At 43.5% G+C, this 17,704-nt stretch overlaps 1 protein-coding gene across 1 annotated transcript; it reads left to right on the top strand.

Annotated features, from left to right (window-relative positions):
• The first annotated feature begins 12,746 nt into the window (after positions 1–12,746).
• LOC142802039 (uncharacterized) lies at positions 12,747–17,186 on the top strand. Its single transcript, XM_075887573.1, has 2 exons — positions 12,747–12,941; positions 15,717–17,186. Exons 1-2 carry the CDS (start codon positions 12,747–12,749, stop codon positions 17,184–17,186), a joined length of 1,665 nt encoding a protein of 554 aa, XP_075743688.1.
• Positions 17,187–17,704: the final 518 nt, after the last annotated feature.

Genomic DNA, 17,704 nt, shown 5'->3' with positions numbered 1-17,704 from the left:
TAACCTATCTCCCTCATTACCGCAGATGTCCACCCATCTCTGCAAATCTTCCTTGTTGTTGGCACTATATCATCTGCGTACATCAATGCTGGTAGTGCCTGTTCAATGAGTTTTCCTTGTTTGATAAAAGAGAGATTGAAGCCCAGTCCACTTCCCTCTAATTTGACCTTTAATCCATGTAGGTACATCATGAATAACAAGGGTGACAGGGGACACCCCTGCCTAAGCCCCCGTTTTACCTCTGTAGGCTTGGATACCTTTTTTTTCCCACTTTATAAGTACCTTGTTACTTTTATAGATTTCCTTTAAAAGATTAGTGACTCCATCTTCCACACCCAGTGTGTCTGGTATTCCCCACAAGTCCTCTTGAACCACGCTATCGTACGCTCCCTTCATATCCAAAAATGCTAGCCACAGGGGCCAGAGTTCCTTTTCTGCTATTTCGATGCATTGCGTCAGTGAGAACAGATTGTCTTCTAACCTCCTTTGTTTCTGAAACCCATTCTGCAGTTCCCCCCGCACCCCCTCATCCTCTATTCATGCCTGCAGTCTTTCCTTTATAATTTGCATCGCCAGCCTGTAGACCACTGATCTCACTGTTATATGACGGTAGTTGTTTATGTCAGCTTTGTCCCCCTTTCCTTTATAGATCATGCTCATCCTGCTAAGTTTCCATCCATCGGGGACTTCACCATCGATTATTATTTTGTTCACTGCCTCTCTCAAAGCCTGCTAAGACTTCGGACCCAATGTGTTTATCAGTATAACTGGAATGCCATCTGGGCCTGTTGATGTACTACTAGGAACCTTTTCTCAGCCCTTTCCCACTCTCGTTGTGAAAATGGAGTCATTGCGCCACTTGACTCATCCTTGTCTATTGCGGTGCATAAAGCACTTCTTTGTTGAAACTTTTCTGTCACCCTTGTTCTTATATATTCAATAGCTTCGTCCCCTTCAAGCCTAGCACCTTGAACTGTAGTTATAAACCTCTGCTCTAGGCTCGTCTCATTTCTTGGGGAGTTTAGATGGTTCCAAAATTTCGCAGCTGCCTTTCTATCTTTTTTATGTACTTCTGCCAGCCACTGAGCTCCCTTTCTTCTAATTTTTAATTGATCAGAAGAGATGCATCCCTTCTACAGCTTAGAAAGATGTCCCATTTTCTTTCAACATCATCTGCCAGTTCACCCCGCTGCTTAGCATGTCTGTGTTCCCTAGAGGCTTCCTGATGTTTTGCTATGGCTCTCTTGACTTCCTCATCCCACCAACTTTTGGGTTTGTGTCTTCTTTTTCAGGGTGACTTGTCACGCGTCTTAGCAAGCTCTAGCTCAAAGAGTCTAATTAGATTCGTGTATGTCCACACTGTCTTATTATCCTCAGTGATTACTTTCTCAATTTGTTTAGTGGCTAATTCAATTTGCCTTTCTTAATAAACATTTTCCTGTAGTTGCTCATCTTGTCACCTTCCCACTTTCGCTGCTCTTCCAAAACTTGGCTTGATACGTTTGTGATCACTACCCAGACCTTTCGAGCCACCTTCAGCTATGTGCATTCCCCTGAGCTTATCATACATCCTATGTGACATCAGTGCGTAATCTATCGTCGACTGCAGCCTTCCTACCTCCGATGTTATTTGCCCTTCACACTTCTCGGTACTGTTGCAAATGATCAAATCAAGCCTTTCACACATATCCATGATCATTTTGCCTGTCGGGTTGGTATACCCATCTATATCTTCTATGTGCGCATTCATATCTCCTAGTATAATTATCTCGCACTCTCCTCCTAACTCCTGAATGTTATTTGATTTACACTCTACCATTGCCTGGTTTTCCTCTCTGGCCTTTGCTCCCGTCCACAAGTACACGAAACCAAGGAATGTCATTTGCCCTGCCACTTTCTCTTTTAGCCATAAATGTTCCTAGCACTCCTGCTTGACCCTTTGCCAGTCTGTACATTTTTGAGTGAATGCCCCAATACCACCCCCATTTCTGCTGCCTTCTGTTCTATTACAATATTCCCACGCGTAGTCTGCATTGTGAGGAGGTTGTTCCATGTCCCTGAGATCTGTTTCTACAAACCGTATATCATCGGCCTCTCCTTCCTTAGCTGTTATTCTATATCTTCCCACTTCGGCCTGTTCCTACCACCCTGCATGTTAATATACCCTATGCCTGAATTAGCTCGGCGCTCGTGACTACGTCTATTTCTGCCCCAAACCGGCATGTTTGGCTGGCACAGATTAACAAAAACGACTTGAAGAACCGGTGATATTTGCGTCTTGAGGTGTAACTTCTTTACCGGTAAGTGCTATATCCAAGCACGTACCTGTAAACGGAGATAGGTACTGTATATACGAACTTGTCCGCGACCGCTGCGTGCACAATCAGCGTGTCAGGGAGGCGGTTAAATATGTGAAGGTTATCGCAGGAATTCAGTTATTGCATTCTAACAAACTGTGAAAATGGATGTGAAACGCTATTCGTTCACTCGCGATTTGAAGTATAGCCTATCGGTTCGAGTTGGAGGGTCAGGTTTTTTAACAATTGGTCGATTGATGTCCTAAAATGGTCTGCATCATTTTCAGGGACAATACTGCATATTAGCGCACAGCAACAAAAGTACTATACAAGGTAAAAAATGAGTCGTAACATACGCGGAAAAAAGTGACCGGCATCAGCGCGGCACGCTCCACGTAAAGACTCTACCTTGCATAATATATTTCTTGGTTGTTTTCACATATTCAATCAAAGACGCTCAACATCAGCAATGTTTAAAACACTCGGGGAGCCGTACTGCCACTTTGGTGGTGTGGGCCGCAGCAATATATTAAAATGTTATTAATAATATATCTCCTGTGAACTTGCCTAGCTCTGCACGATGACTCGTTTTCGATGGGACCTGTGCGCTTCGCTCATCCACTTTTAAAATTGCGGCTCGAGAGACTTTGAGCTTTCACTTCTTCTTAGACCACGCAATCAGTAGTGAAAGCGAGATAATGGGCCCTCGTAAATCGTGTCGGGCAGCCAGTGTACGCGGTGGCTGGTATACGTGTCACACGTTTAGATTTTTCAGTCTTGTATCAAGGGAACAAGCGAGGCCTTCTTAACCCGATGAGTTCGTTAAAGCATGACAACGAAAAACCGCACAACTTCTCTTGAAACTTCGCGCACAGCAACAGATGACGAGCCCTCAACAAACCGCGCTGCAGCACGCTAACTGCTGTGTACCCAGCGAGGTACCCGGGCATGGCGGGAGATGGCGACATCGGCCGAAGTGACATCACATGAACACTATGTATATGTTCAAGCACATGTATGTGTTTGGTCTTGCTAAATCAAGTATCACATGGAAAATTAAAGGACATTTCATTATTTATTTATTTATTTATTTATTTATTTATTTATTTATTTATTTATTTAGCAATGCTGCACACCACCGTGTGGTCCATGCAGGAGGGGCTATACACTGATTACAAAATAATTTAAAAAAACATCGCAAACACAGCGAACAAGCACAAATAAAAGAAATGAGAAAAAGGAAACACAAAAGAAAAATCGATTACAATGACGGCACACAATACAAGTTTTCCAGTTCGAGTACAAAGCCATTGGCATCAACAACAGTGGAGGGTAAGGCATTCCACTCGGACACTGTTCTAGGAAAAAAGCTGTATTGATACAATTTTGTTCTTGTGAAAATTGGGGCGAGAGACATACTGTGGGTGTGTCTAGTTTTCCTTGTTGAGTGGGGACGTACACAATTAGGAATAATTACATTTTTATTTCCGGTGAGACACTTGTGAAGAAAAATCAACCCACTGACCTTTCTACGTGAAACTAACGATGAGATGTTATGTTGCTTCATTAGTAAGGAAGGCGAGTCAGTCATGCTATACTTAATAAATATAAAGCGCACTGCTTTTCTTTGGACTCGTTCCAATTCTTTCACATCACTTTTGTTGTAGGGGTTCCATACAACTGAAGCATATTCTAATTCAATTCTGATGAAGGTATTGTATGATAGAGGCTTAACTCTAGGAGGTGAGGTTTTCAGTTTCCTTTTGAGAAACCACCACTTCTGTAGTGCAGAGGTACATGTAGCCGATATATGTGTTGACCAGGTGAGTTTGTTATTGATAGTTACACCCAGATATCTACATTTGTATACTTCCTGTATATCACGCTGGTTTATAGAGTAAGTGAACGTGCTAAGAATTTTCTTTCTTGTAATACGCAGAAGTACACTTTTTCCTGTGTTCAGCTTCATGTCCCATCGAATGCACCAGTCCCCAATAGCCTGTAGGCTTTGTTGTAGCAGTACACGATCGTTTGGAGCACTAATTTCTTTAAAAAACGCAGTAATCCACGAACAGTCGAATGCAAATGCCATTATTAATTATGCCTGTCAAGTGATTAATATAAACTAGAAACAACAACAATCCCAAAACACTTCCCTGAGGCACTCCAGAAGTCACATACAACAGTTCCGAGGAGTGATCCGAAACTTGTAAGAAATGCCAACTGTCTCGAAGGTAGGCGCCAATCCATTTAACAACATTTGACAGAACACCCAAATATTCCAACTTCCGTAATAACTTCCCATGGGGCACTTTATCAAATGCCTTCGAAAAATCTAAAAACAAGGCATCCACCTGTCCAGTCATATCAAGGATATGCGAAAAATCGTGAACTGTTGTTACAAGCTGTGTAACTGTAGACATGTTCTTTCTAAAACCATGTTGATAGGGTAGTAGTGCATTGCGTTTTTAGGAAGTACAATGCCATTTTGGGTCTTATTACTAGTTTTCCTGCGTGTTATTTTTTAATCAAAAGGATGTGATGTTTACTTCACTATCAGAGTAGCACATTTGTCCCCGCTTAGTAGTCAGTGCACCATACAAGCTTTTGGTCTTTGTTGGTGCGTGTGCGCAATATTAAATAGAATGAAGTTACATTTCTCGGCTTCTTTGTATTATAAATAACTTCATTTCTTGGGATAGGCACAATGATAAAGTAATATGGTTCCTGTATTGAGCGAAATTTCTAAAAATTTTGTTGAGCCTTGTAAAAGACAAGTCCACTTGTGAAAACGTCGTCTCTAGCACCCCCCCCCCCCATCCCGTTTACAAAAATTTCATGCCGCCCCAATGTGTAATTTTTACTAATAAATACTAATAAAACTCTATCTAGCAAAACCATCTTACGAAGTTTCTAATCTCACAAAGAATTTCCATTCACCAGCAAATATCTGTAGAATGTTACGTCTTCAGACCGATTTAAAGTTTTTTTAAAATGGCTATGTAAAAAAAGCAGTGATTTTTTTTTAATTTTGCTGCAACAGATTTGAGTATGCACTATGACACTACCACATTGGAGCATTTATGTGCCCTTGCTGTACTTTTATGGAGCTGCATGCTGTAAGCCTGTGTAGAAGGACAATGAATGCAGCCTTTGGTAGTGCTCTTACGTTCCAGATGGTGGCAGAGGTGACGGTGGTTGCTTTTCTTATTTCATGGCTTATGTGACTGATGGCATGGGTCACTTCTAGCCTTTTTCTAGCTTGGAATGCTCGCACAATCACTGCATTCATTCCCCTTGTCATTGCATATCGGCAACTTGTCATAACCACATGTCTCCCTGGTCTGCATCACCCAGACATGGTGTCCCTTTTCTATGTCGAATTTGCCCCAACGTATCTTTAAGACACAAAGATCAGGCTAGAAGTACTTTTTGCTATTCTAATCGGTACATGTTCTTGTATAAGCCACAAAGATATGGCTGTTTTTAATGACAAAGTAATGAGAAAAGGGGTCTAGGGAAGCTCAAAGTTTCGACAATTTATTCATCATATCCTGCATCAAAAATTATAGGCACACATGTGTGGAGTAAGCTAGGCTCACATTCAGAGCATACTAACTAAACACAATCTGAGAACTTGTTCTTTACTTACCAGAAAGACAAAGTATCACTGGTACCTTCATAATGAACCTCGTGATTTTATACAGAATGCATCCATGCATTCTGTAGTAGTTGTGTCCCTGCTTCTGCCAATAATCCTAACCTTATCCAGGTACAGGTCACACTTATGAGAATCGCAATGCATCAGCAAATGTGCTCCATTTTTATCTTTTAACGAAAGCTAATGTTTCTGTGCATGCTCATTCACGCATATTCTTGCCCAGCCAACATTAATCTTTTGTCGTAGGACAGTGGAAATTCATAAACGACCACGTTGACACATTTTGTGTACGATTGGCATGCCTCTTAGTATACCCACCCTTGTTGCTTCCATCAGATAGTATACATGAGAAAGCTGAGATGATTTTCGTGGCGCAGAAAAAAGAATCGGCATGCCATCTCTGTTTGCGACCATTTTTAGGTCGTATACAGCTCGGTGCATACACGGTACAACCTCAGGTCTTGCTGCTCTGCACTCTTGCTCTATCCCAGTATCGTGGTGTTCTCTCTTGATAGTCTGGTGGAACAACTCAGAAACAGCGTTAAGGAACATGTGAAGGAAACCAACCACAGACAACCTGTCCAATTGGTTTAGAAAAGTCTTCTGCATAACATGTGAGCACGACCCTGCACATGCATATTCTGGGTATTGTTCAGCTATGGCCCTTTTCACAGTTTTAGAATGCGTCACCTCGTATGTAAGCAATTTTTCAGCACACCTAGACAAAAAATCCAACAGCCGTGACGACTCTGCAAAATAATGTGCTAAGCCAAAAAACTGCGAAAAACCACAAGCCTTCAACAGATGTGTAAACACCAATCCTTTTTCAGTCTGTGAAAGCCTCCTAGAACATTGTTAACAGTGCGCTAATATGTGACGGTGGTTAGTTGTTTTAAAATAATAAAAAAATTATCGTTATACGTAAGAACTTCCAAAACCTCCCACAAATTAAAATGTTAGTGGAACATAATAAAAGCAGTCACGGTCAAACATAAAAAATTGCACAACACAGGAGCAACATACGAGCTACCTTTAATATCAAACTTAAGAAGGCTCATAAAAGCCTATACGGCCATGCCCGCGGCATTCCTAAAGGCAACCACACCACTCTCGTCTGTGCAACTTCTTAAGTAGAAAAACAATTCACCGTGCAGGACAGAATCAAATAAGTCTTCAACATCTATCAAGAACAAGTACCCACCGAAGGATTCTTTGAAGAAAGTGGATAATAGATGGGAAAGACCCAGTTTAAAATAGGCCTCTCATGACAGCCGAGTCTAGCCGCTTCATTAAAAACTTGACTAAACATGTTCTGCCAGATACCTCAATCACTCACAATTGTCCTGAATGAAACACCCGGCTTATGCGTCTTGGCCGAAAAAAACACAGAAAGGGTGTTCTTTTGGCTAGCTGCATTATGCAATAGACTCTGCTAGTCGTGCAAGTTCCAAGTCCTTACTCAGAGCCACTGCCTTGCTTCTCAAAACTGCTGTTTTGATGACTTTTAACTTGACGAAGTCCATTTAGACTGCTTGTCTTGCCTTGAGGTTACACAAATCTACATCCATTACTACTGAGCCACTACTTTTATCCACTTGAAATGGGCACAGATTGTTGCACTTGAAGAATGACAACACCCACCAACGTATCCTCCTGACGAAGAGGGTTTTTCCCCTGTTCTTGCTAGAGCTTAGACATTGTCTTGTAAGCAATAGTCCATAAGTGCTACTTCGACTTTTGCCGCAACTAGTTGGTGCAATGCCAGTAATTAGTGTGCCAGCAACAGAGGTTCGTGGCTAAATTTTCGGCCTTTGTTGAGTACATAGCGTACACTTTCTACAATGTGAACATTTCCCAGCCAAGTGAGGCATTCCCAGGTCGTGCGTACAGGCTTCTTCAGTGTGAAACAGCGGGCATGCCTCGTCTTCAGGTTCCAGTTTGCCTCGGTGATGTGGGCTGCTGAACGCTTGGCATCGCAAAACTTCTTCGGTGCCAGCCACTCCAGGTCCAAACTGAAGAGAAGTGAACGAAGTAGGTAAAGAAAGCACAACTGCTGCCACAAATCATGATTTCACATACTTTCGTAACATGACCAAATGAAGGTGTGACGTCCCCAAAAAGAGCACTCACTTCTGGTAGAACATGGCCTTTCAGAGAAGTCATGCCTTCATTTGGTTGTGTTAGCAAATATGTAAAATTTTAAAATCCGAATTGTGGTGGGAGGTGCGCCTATTTATTTACCTCCTTCGTGCTATGTGCTTTAGTTTGAAACTGGAGTGGTTGGTGCTAAAGAAGTTTTGCAATGCCAACCGTACCATACTTCACGAGGCACAATAACAAGTGCTTAGTCAGGCATGTGTTATCAGTCGAAATGCATCATCTCTCAGAATGCACGTGCTGAAAGCGCCCAGAGGAACCAGGCATCTACGGTTAAACAGGCACACCTTTCTACATAGTCACACTTGTGCAAAGCAGCCCTGCATGTCTATTAGGTCACAAGTTCTCCTGGGAACCCCCCATCGGAGCCCACAACTTCCGCAAGGTACCATGGATTAAGCGTGGCTGCAGATGCACTATACAGAGCCGGGGACATGGCTGTACAATGTTTTGCTAAATGTTCCAGATATGTTTAAACGTTGCTAGAAACAGGTCGAAAAGCAGTTCTTAGTACAACTACAACACGTATGCAGTAGCAGTGCGATGTGAGTTGAATAACCTGTTGGTATTGAAACCAACCTGCGATGTGCAACAGCTCGATAACACATGCTCTTTTTGTATATCCGCCTTTTTTTATTTCCAATGCTATAGAAAGGCTTCTCGCAGTTACCTATAATTTTCCCAACCCTGTGCAAGCTTAATCGTTCTTATGCGTGCAAATCCCATCTAGCCTTCTGCCTTTCTCAGCTATTTTTCCCATCTTTTTGTAGCCACATAATCTCTCTAACCAGTCACTTGTCTCTCCCTCACATTGCTTGACCTGCCCAGGTCCACCTTTTTTTTATTAATGTCAGCTAGAATGTCATCTAGCCCTGTTTGTTCTCTATCGAGCTCTGCTTTTTTAATATCTCTATGTTATGCTAAACATTTTCTGTCTCTATTTTGCATCGTTCTTGGTCTGTTCTACACTTTTTTCTTTTCTTCTTTTTTTTACTATCTTTCAAGTTTCTGCGCCATATGTTAGTACTCGCAGCATACAATAGTTGACCACTTTCTGCTTTAAGGACAGTTGTAAACTGTCTTTTATGATTTGGGAATGTCTGCCATTAAAGCTTTAGCCCATCCATGTTGTTTGGTGAATTTTCTTTTCATGAGTAGTGTGTCCTGCGAATACCTGACCTAAATACATGTATAATGTAAGGATTCTAGTGTGCCGTTGCGAACTCTCGTTCTCGTGTCTGGCCTCCTAACATTAAATCCTTGTCTTTTACTTATTTATGCGTAGCCCTACTTGAACACTTTCTCGGTTTAGACCCTCAGTTCATTGTAGTTCAACGGCACCACTGCTGAAAAACAAAATGTCATTTGCAAAACATAAGCACCGACATATTCTTTGTAAATGTTTATTCGTGTTTCTTATCAACATGGAGGCTCAAATAGTTCTGCTAAGCATGCTGTGATTATTGCTCATATTTCGTCTCCTTGCCAGATCCACTTCACGAATAAAATGTTTCTGCTCTGCGACAGCTCCTCCTCCATAAAGGAACTTTTCTAGTCGCCCCTCTAGACCTTAATAAAGTTCATTATCTGTCTGTCTGCTGTGTACTCTCTGTAGATTTTGGCTAGGGTATTCATGCATGCATTATGCACTAGCTACTCTAAGACTGCTGGTATCTCTACCGTGTCGAATGCCTTTTATTAGTCTCTGCAAGATAAGTAAATGGATGTATTCCATTTGGCAGATTTTTCAGTTTGATAGCGCATGACTATGATCCACAGTGGGACATCTGTTGATCGGTGTATAATTCTTCAGATCTTTCATCTCTTTTTTTCTGTATTTGTTTGGTATTGGGATTTTTACAGTAAGGTTGTACATTTGATTCGCCAGTACGTGAGGCATTGTGCAGAAAGTGTCACAAGTTTTTAAACACGACATCTCCCTCTTTGATTGGGTCAACAATTTCGCTGCATGATTTTTCGTTGGTCATGTTTTGTAGGGCTCTATTCCATTCTCTCAGGGTAGGGTATCTGAGCAGATTCGTTCCTGGTTAGGCTTCTGATTTTATGTCTCTCGCTAACTTTGTTTATATTTCCTCATGGAGTTTAAGTGTTTCGTTTAACTCTGGCTTCTTTCTCTGTTAGGTGGCTTATTCAATAGCTATAGTAAATGTTTTCTGCCACCTTACTATAGTGCTGAGACTACTGATTATTTTACTCTATCTGTTGGAGTGTGCATTCGTAATTAGTTTTCTGTTGTCATGCTCTGTCCTTTCTTTGAATTCTTCATCTGATTCTTTGGTGCAATCAATCCCCATGTCGACAATTTTTTTTGTTAATCAGCCCTTTCAGCTGAGTAAATTCACCTTTATATCTTGAGTGGGTAGCTTTTGTAGATTGTAGTTTTTTTGTGTGATTTGTGAGAGTTTGCTTACTTTTTGCCCTAGTGCTTTCACCTAACTGCAGTTGCGTTTTAGGAATCAATGTAGTTATGGTTTTGTTCATTTCCTCTAAGTCATATTTTTTTCTTGTTCTAAGCTTTGCTTACGAGTGTTCTAGGGCAGTGCTGAGAATGCGCGTGACAGTGGCACTGCTCCATTTCAGCTTGCAATTTCTTTGCAAGTTATAATAATAATGATATCAATAATAATAATAATAATAATAATAATAATAATAATAATAATAATAATAATAATAATAATAATAACGATAGAAGTGGCAATTTTGGGTGCTTTGAAGTTCCACATTCAATTTTCGCGGGCTTACTGATGATGATGACTATGATATTCAAGCATGTGAAGAGATTGTTTACGTCAAACAATTAAAATGACAGATTAAAAACGAAAACGTATAAAGCACAAATCACCGGTCATCGCTGTTGTGTCTGAGGTGGTAGCTGCGTTAGGGTGGCTAGAATTGGGAGGTGACGCTAAAGGAAGCTCGGAGCCGCTCCTCCGTTTCGAGCAGCGCAGTGGTGGCGCTGTCGGCGGAATGGTAATGCTAGTTACGCGCGCTGCGCCTTGAGCGCACGTACCTTTTAAAGATGCGCGATTCAGATAAATTGGTTATTCAGATAACTCACTGTGACGATAGCTGATAGAACGCCATTTCAAGCATTAAAAGGAATTGGCTGCCGCTGTGAGACTTCTGTGATGTTGAATCTGCATAACTAAAAGCTTTCGTTCGCATATACTGAGTTGTTTTGGAGTGCAAGGCGACGGATTTCTTAAAAAAAATATTACTTATGTTCTGGGGAGGAAAATTAAACAACTATTTTTTGCACATCATATTATATGTAATATCTATTGAACATCATAAAATACAGGGTAAAATAATAAAAAATACGCACACTTACATACGCTCGGAATTAGTTAAAAACATTGAAACATTGCACACAGACAGCGCATCGCTTGGAACTAAGTGATGAGAGGCATACAATCACTTTCCACTCGGCAAAAAAAACCAATAAAGCTTAAGGTCACAATATCAAACTCGGCGCATACGTCTAAACTTCCGCAATTTCATTCTTTCCTACTTGGCGTTTCGCTTGCTATTCTGAGCTTTGACATGAAAGTGGAGCCTAGTAAGAACATAGAACTTGATAAATTTGTTTGTAAGGGACATGCTGTGGTCAGGGAAGCCAACAAGTGTAAGCGTTCTTTGCTGCAAGAAGGAAACCAAGGTCACGATGCTGTCAGCTTTGACTTCTATCACACTGAAGCAGTGGGTAAAAGTGTTCTCGAGAGTGGTCACGAGTTCATTGAGCTTGGCTGATGAGTGAAGCAGGCCTCCTCGGTCAACAGCAGCCGTGAGGGATGCTGCAGCTGGAGATAGATCGTTCTTGCTTTGTAGGAGCTGCTGGCTACACTATGCACATTTGGTGCTTGCAACGATTTTTCTTGCCACATATCCCGTCATGCAGAATATAAGTCTGGCATCTCTGCTTTACACGACCATATCTGCATCCTCTGTGCCATAACCTTGAGCACTTCATGTCGTTCAGCAAGATTTCCTACGTCAAGAAGCTCGTCTAACTTCCTCCGACGAGTGAGGTGCTTTCCGTTGTCAACTCCCAGCAGACTTCTCAGTAGTCAAGAGGACACATTGCTTCCTTTCGGTGCTTTTGCCAAATTCTGGAAGCTCAAAGTGTTGACCGAGATTAAGAATGGGGAGGCAGTCGGATGATCATTGCATCTAGACATTTGTCGGACGATTCCAAACAGCCTCTCCAGGGGGTCCTGACTGAAGCGGCATGTCATCGTATATCTGAAGTTGAACTTCATCGTCAGGTAGCAGAGAAGGTGTAGCGTGCTTGATAAGCTAACATGAAGCCCCTTGGCTGTACTGTGGCTTAGAAAATCTCCGGAGCCAGTAGCTGTTTCCCAATCGTCCAGGCAAGTCAAGAAGTTTTGAATGCACTTTTTTTGCGTCCCTCCAGACTTAAATGCACCTGAGCTGCACCTTGAAGTCATGGCCTCAATGAGCTTTCTCATTCTTTCCACAAAGCTGACTGTCACCGCTGTGCTTCCATGCTTTTTTTCGATGGTTGCATTGTACAAGAAAAGGCCCCTGAGGACTTCGTCACTGTAAGGCCGCACTGCATAACTTACCCTCATTTTCTCAAAGCCATTGGGATGCACGACCGTTTTGCTAATAAGAAGCATGGCTTTGAGAGTCGTGTCATGCTGTTCATCAAGCTTCTGGGCACAGTCAATAGCGTCAACACTGGCATGGCCTTCTGGCAGTTTCACGCCCGTTCGAATAAAAGTGTTCCTCACACATTTAAGAAGGTGTGGAAAGTCCGAGATGAAGTGCAGAAAACGTTCTGGGTCTGTAGGGTGCTGCCTTCTACAGACTGTGTTTCCTTTCCTGCCGTGTATGCCGAATGAGTGCCACATGCTTCTGCTCCACGTAGCTTCATCATTAGTGATAAAATCTACGTGCAGACCGGCGTTTTCGCACATGACTACTGCTTCGAGGATTGTTTTGCCTAACGTATCGGACTTCACATTGCAGCGTGATGCGAATACTCCAATAATCTGTTGCCACGTGCCTGTAAAAGGCACGAACAATACTACAAGGACATGGTCACATGCTACGGAGCGCTCACTCTCTGGTGTGAACTTCCCAAGGCACAGAAAACCTTCGATAGTGCCATCGCGTCCCAAGCTCAAGTGTTCGGATAGCTTATTCTCATCAATTAACAGCCCACCATGGCGCTGGAACAAGTCCATAGATTTTGTTTTTTCCGCGACAGCAGCAAACACTTTTTCACTCAGGCTGAACCCACTCCTGTAATGCTTGAGATATCGACGTAGTGATGTTCGAGAAGGAAACGCCATGATGTTGTTTTTGCGTATGTGCTCATAGAGGCATGGGCTTTTCATGGACATATTTAGGCACTCTAGAGCCCATTCACTTTCATACTTCATTCCTTTTGTGGATTTTCTATTAGCCGCTGCAAAGCATGCTTTGACTTGTTGCTGTTGCTTAATGGGTATGGCCTTCATCGCTTCTTCAAATGCTGCAGAGTCATTCTTTGCATTCTTTTCTTTCTTTTGTTTGATGACTGCAGGACACTCAGGCGACTCCTTTTCGCTTGCGCTGTTCGCAGCTTAAGCCTGTATGAATGTTTTTGGGACTGGGCTACTTTTTTGCCTTTTCTTCGCTTGTAGGAATCTCGATTCTAGAGCAGTCTTCGGAGGTGCTTGCATTGTGAGCAGGCTTTTTCTGGCGTTGGAGCAACACCACGGCAAGATGGGCTGAAGGTTCTGTCATCAAAAGTCTTCTCCTTGTACTTGAAATTTACTCCAAATTCACCAGTTTTACCAATCCCTGTGCATGGTATCATGGAGTCGACGTCGCGAAGCAACTCTTCTGCCTTTTCGATGTCAGTTATATCAAGCGTTTTCATTTTTGTGGCTTGCACAAAAGCTGTCGCTTGAAGTTTGTTTTCATTTGACGTCATTAGCACATACTTGTCAAAAGTCAACTTGTCACCATCTAGTGGGCACAATGTAAACACCGTGGCGTTGTCGGCTCCAGCAATTAGATGTTGAGCCCAGTAAACACAGGGAAGATCACACTTGTGGACGTCAGGAATTGCAGGCACATTCGGAACAGGTACTTGGTGACTGTCGCTTTCTGTGCTGTACGAGCCAGCTGTCTCCTCGCAAGCAGACGTGCTTGGTTCCTGACGTCGAATTTTTGATGGCAGGCCGCAAGTGGATGTTTTTGACGTCCTTTTCTTCGGCAATTTCTTTGAAAGATACGCAGAAACATTTGGGAATATGGTTGGCACCGCCTCAGATTTCAGCACCGATTTCCCTCGGAGAATCTAAACAGTTTCGCCGTTTATCACCTGCCTGTAAAAACGCTCAATATACTGCTCGTCGAAATGAAGCTCACAGAGCGCCGACTTCGCGACCAACGACTTGTCGGCACGGGGTACGGCTTGTCGCCAGGCTTCGACGAGGACAGGGTTTTTGGGAATAGAGAAAAGAGAAGCACGCTGACCTTGCTCCCTCGATGACATATAGCCGCTCGTGCAGCCAGGAGTGAAGCAGTGGCGTCGCCTCACTTTCGTTGTGCTGGAGTTCATCCTAAGCTCGGCACTCACACTGTCGTGTCAGCAACTAAATACATTTTGCCAAAAGCGAGACAGCCACGCGGAAAATTGCACACGCCCAGACACACTTTCAGAGGCGAACCGGCGAGCCCAGATGCGAGCCGACCAGAGAACGCGGAGTGCGTGTTTTGCCCGCATCACTATGCCGACAGCAGCGCCATGGTGGCCGTCGCGGCGGCGCTTGAAAAGGAGGAAAACGCGCGCTCGGCAAATATGCGGGCGCTGGCGTCACCTCCCAATTCTATACACTATAGCTACAGTGTACTACAGGTTTTCCCGCTCAATTTAATCCAAGCGCCATCCAAATTAATCTAGGCGCCAGTCAATTTAATCCAGTCGCCACTAAAATTAATCCAGCTGCCATTCATTTTAATCATAGTGCCCCTGAAATTAATCCAACCGCCAGCCGATTTATTCCAGACGCCAACGAATTTAATCCTGATGACATTGTGACTTCAAAACGACCCAGAATTTTCAGGAATGCGTGGAGTGAAGAGCTTTACAGTGAATTTAACAGGGAAAAACCATGAATGAGTCACTAGTGACACAATGTGACTCGCGCGACTTCATCACGCCTATCACCCGCGTAAGCACTATTCACACCTTCATCATGCATATCAAAGGAAACGCCGTTCACACAGCAATAACTCGAAACTTATTAACCAGGCCAATGATCTCATCACGAGTGACTCAGGTGACGTTCTCACGCATATCACCCACGCACGCACTGTCTTTACATTCCGTCATGCATACCAAATGAAACGTCTTTGAAAGGGCAGGAGCTTGATACTTAAAACTCAGCCAAGCCACCGGATCACCAGTGACTTGGGAGACGTCATCACCCATATCACCTGTGCACGTAATTTACTTGCCTGCCGACATGCATACCAAACAAAACGTCTTTGAGGGAGCAATGAGTGGGCTTGGCAGCACCGTGTTCGGGCGGTTGCTCATGAATTTCCACTTTTTCGTCCAGATCGCCTTGCTGCGGGTGGATTCCGTCGTTGGCCCGGCGGAACTCTTCCCACCACTGGGAAACATTGCCGCGCCTGCGCCGGACAGCCCCGTCCACGAAGAACCATCATGGAAAGCAGCGCCTCAAGTGCCCCTCCCCTACCATGTGGTCAACCGAGTGACGTCAGCGGACACGCTTGAGCTTCAGCATAAAACCCGGAGCCATCTTCAGCAGTCTTTCAGTGGGCTTGGCAGCACCGTGTTCGGGCGGTTGCTCATGAATTTCCACTTTTTCGTCCAGATCGCCTTGCTACGGGTGGATTCCGTCCTTGGCCCGGCGGAACTCTTCCCACCACGGGGAAACATCGCCGCGCCTGCGCCGGACAGCCCCGTCCACGAAGAACCATCATGGAAAGCAGCGCCTCAAGTGCCCCTCCCCTACCATGTGGTCAACCGAGTGACGTCAGCGGACACGCTTGAGCTTCAGCATAAAACCCGGAGCCATCTTCAGCAGTCTTTCAGTGGGCTTGGCAGCACCGTGTTCGGGCGGTTGCTCATGAATTTCCACTTTTTCGTCCAGGTGGGTGACAAACATTCTGTCTGCTCTCTTAGAGACGATTCGCTCACTTTAGTAGTGCTGCCGGGCCCACAGAGTCTGCTTTCTTCATTTTGTGATTGTTTTCTTGTTATTAGGCTACTGCTGTTAACATCAGGTGATGTGGAGTTAAACCCTGGACCCCGCTCAGACTCAGAGTCTGGTTCAGAAGCCACTTTAAATAGCCAGCTCCTCCAGAAAGTTCTAAAGGAACAAACAAAGACGAATAAAGTGCTCACTGCTCTTTCTGAAAACTTAAAACACGTAGAAACTACAGTAAGCAACGTACAGGAAAGATTGACCGCCATGGAAAAAGAGTTAGCTCGCCTACAGCAATTTGAGGATAAACTCGCCGAGCATGAGGTGATGACCGTAGAATCAAATAAACTGGTGCGAGAGCTATCAGTTAAGGTAGAAGACTTGGAAAACAGGAGCCGCCGGAATAACATAATAATCTATGGTGTGGAAGAGGGTGATAACGAACAAAATGCAGATTTACAACAGCGTATTGTTAAGGGCATTTTTAAAGACATCCTTAAGGTGAATGTTACATCTGTAGAACGCATGCACCGAATCGGCAGGAAAACAAAAAATCGAGAGCGGCCAGTAATTCTAAAGCTGTACAACTTCTCTGAAAAAATGGTAGTCCTTCGTAACTGCAACAAACTGAAGGGAACAGCGATATCGATATCCGAAGACTTTTCCGCACGAGTTCGGGACCTGCGCAAAAAGCTATGGCAATCGGCAAAGAAAGATCGGGACAATGGTGCTAAGGTCACTCTTGTATTCGATAAACTAAAGATAGAAGACGACTTGTACGTATGGGATGAAGCAAAAAATGCAAAAGTTTCCTTGAGAAGGGCACGTCACGATGGTCGCGCGAAAAGCAACTCGTGACACCCGCAAGCCGCCACACCGTTTTCATTGGTATGTTTGAATGCCCGTAGCATTGTTAACAAAACTGATAAGCTAGAAGAATTGTTATTTTCGTACACTCCTGATATTTTCGTGATAACTGAAACGTGGCTGCACCCAGACATTCTTGATTTTGAAATTGTTCCTTCTTCATACTGCCTACTTCGGTCAGATCGTGACGGTCGCGGGGGCGGGGTCGCCATTGCAATAAAACGTGGTTTGCAATATCGTAGAGAAAAGGGTATCGCGAATCACGAAAGCGTTTGGTGCACAATATTTGCTCACGATGCTTCAGTACTGATCGGTGGCATCTACAGAAAACCAAATGCGTCTGATGATTACCTTTTACAAATACATGACTATCTGGTTGATAAGGTTACCCCCCGTACCAAATTGATACTTACTGGAGATTTCAATCTCGCTATTGACTGGGAAAACTTAACAAGTACTAGAAATACCGCCAACAGCGAGCTATTATACGATTTAATGTTCAATTTTTC

Source organism: Rhipicephalus microplus, chromosome 1, assembly GCF_043290135.1.
Source record: "Rhipicephalus microplus isolate Deutch F79 chromosome 1, USDA_Rmic, whole genome shotgun sequence".
Lineage (NCBI taxonomy): Eukaryota > Metazoa > Arthropoda > Arachnida > Ixodida > Ixodidae > Rhipicephalus > Rhipicephalus microplus.
The sequence above is the reverse complement of the archived record's forward strand: the minus strand, read 5'-3'. Positions and strand labels throughout refer to the sequence as shown.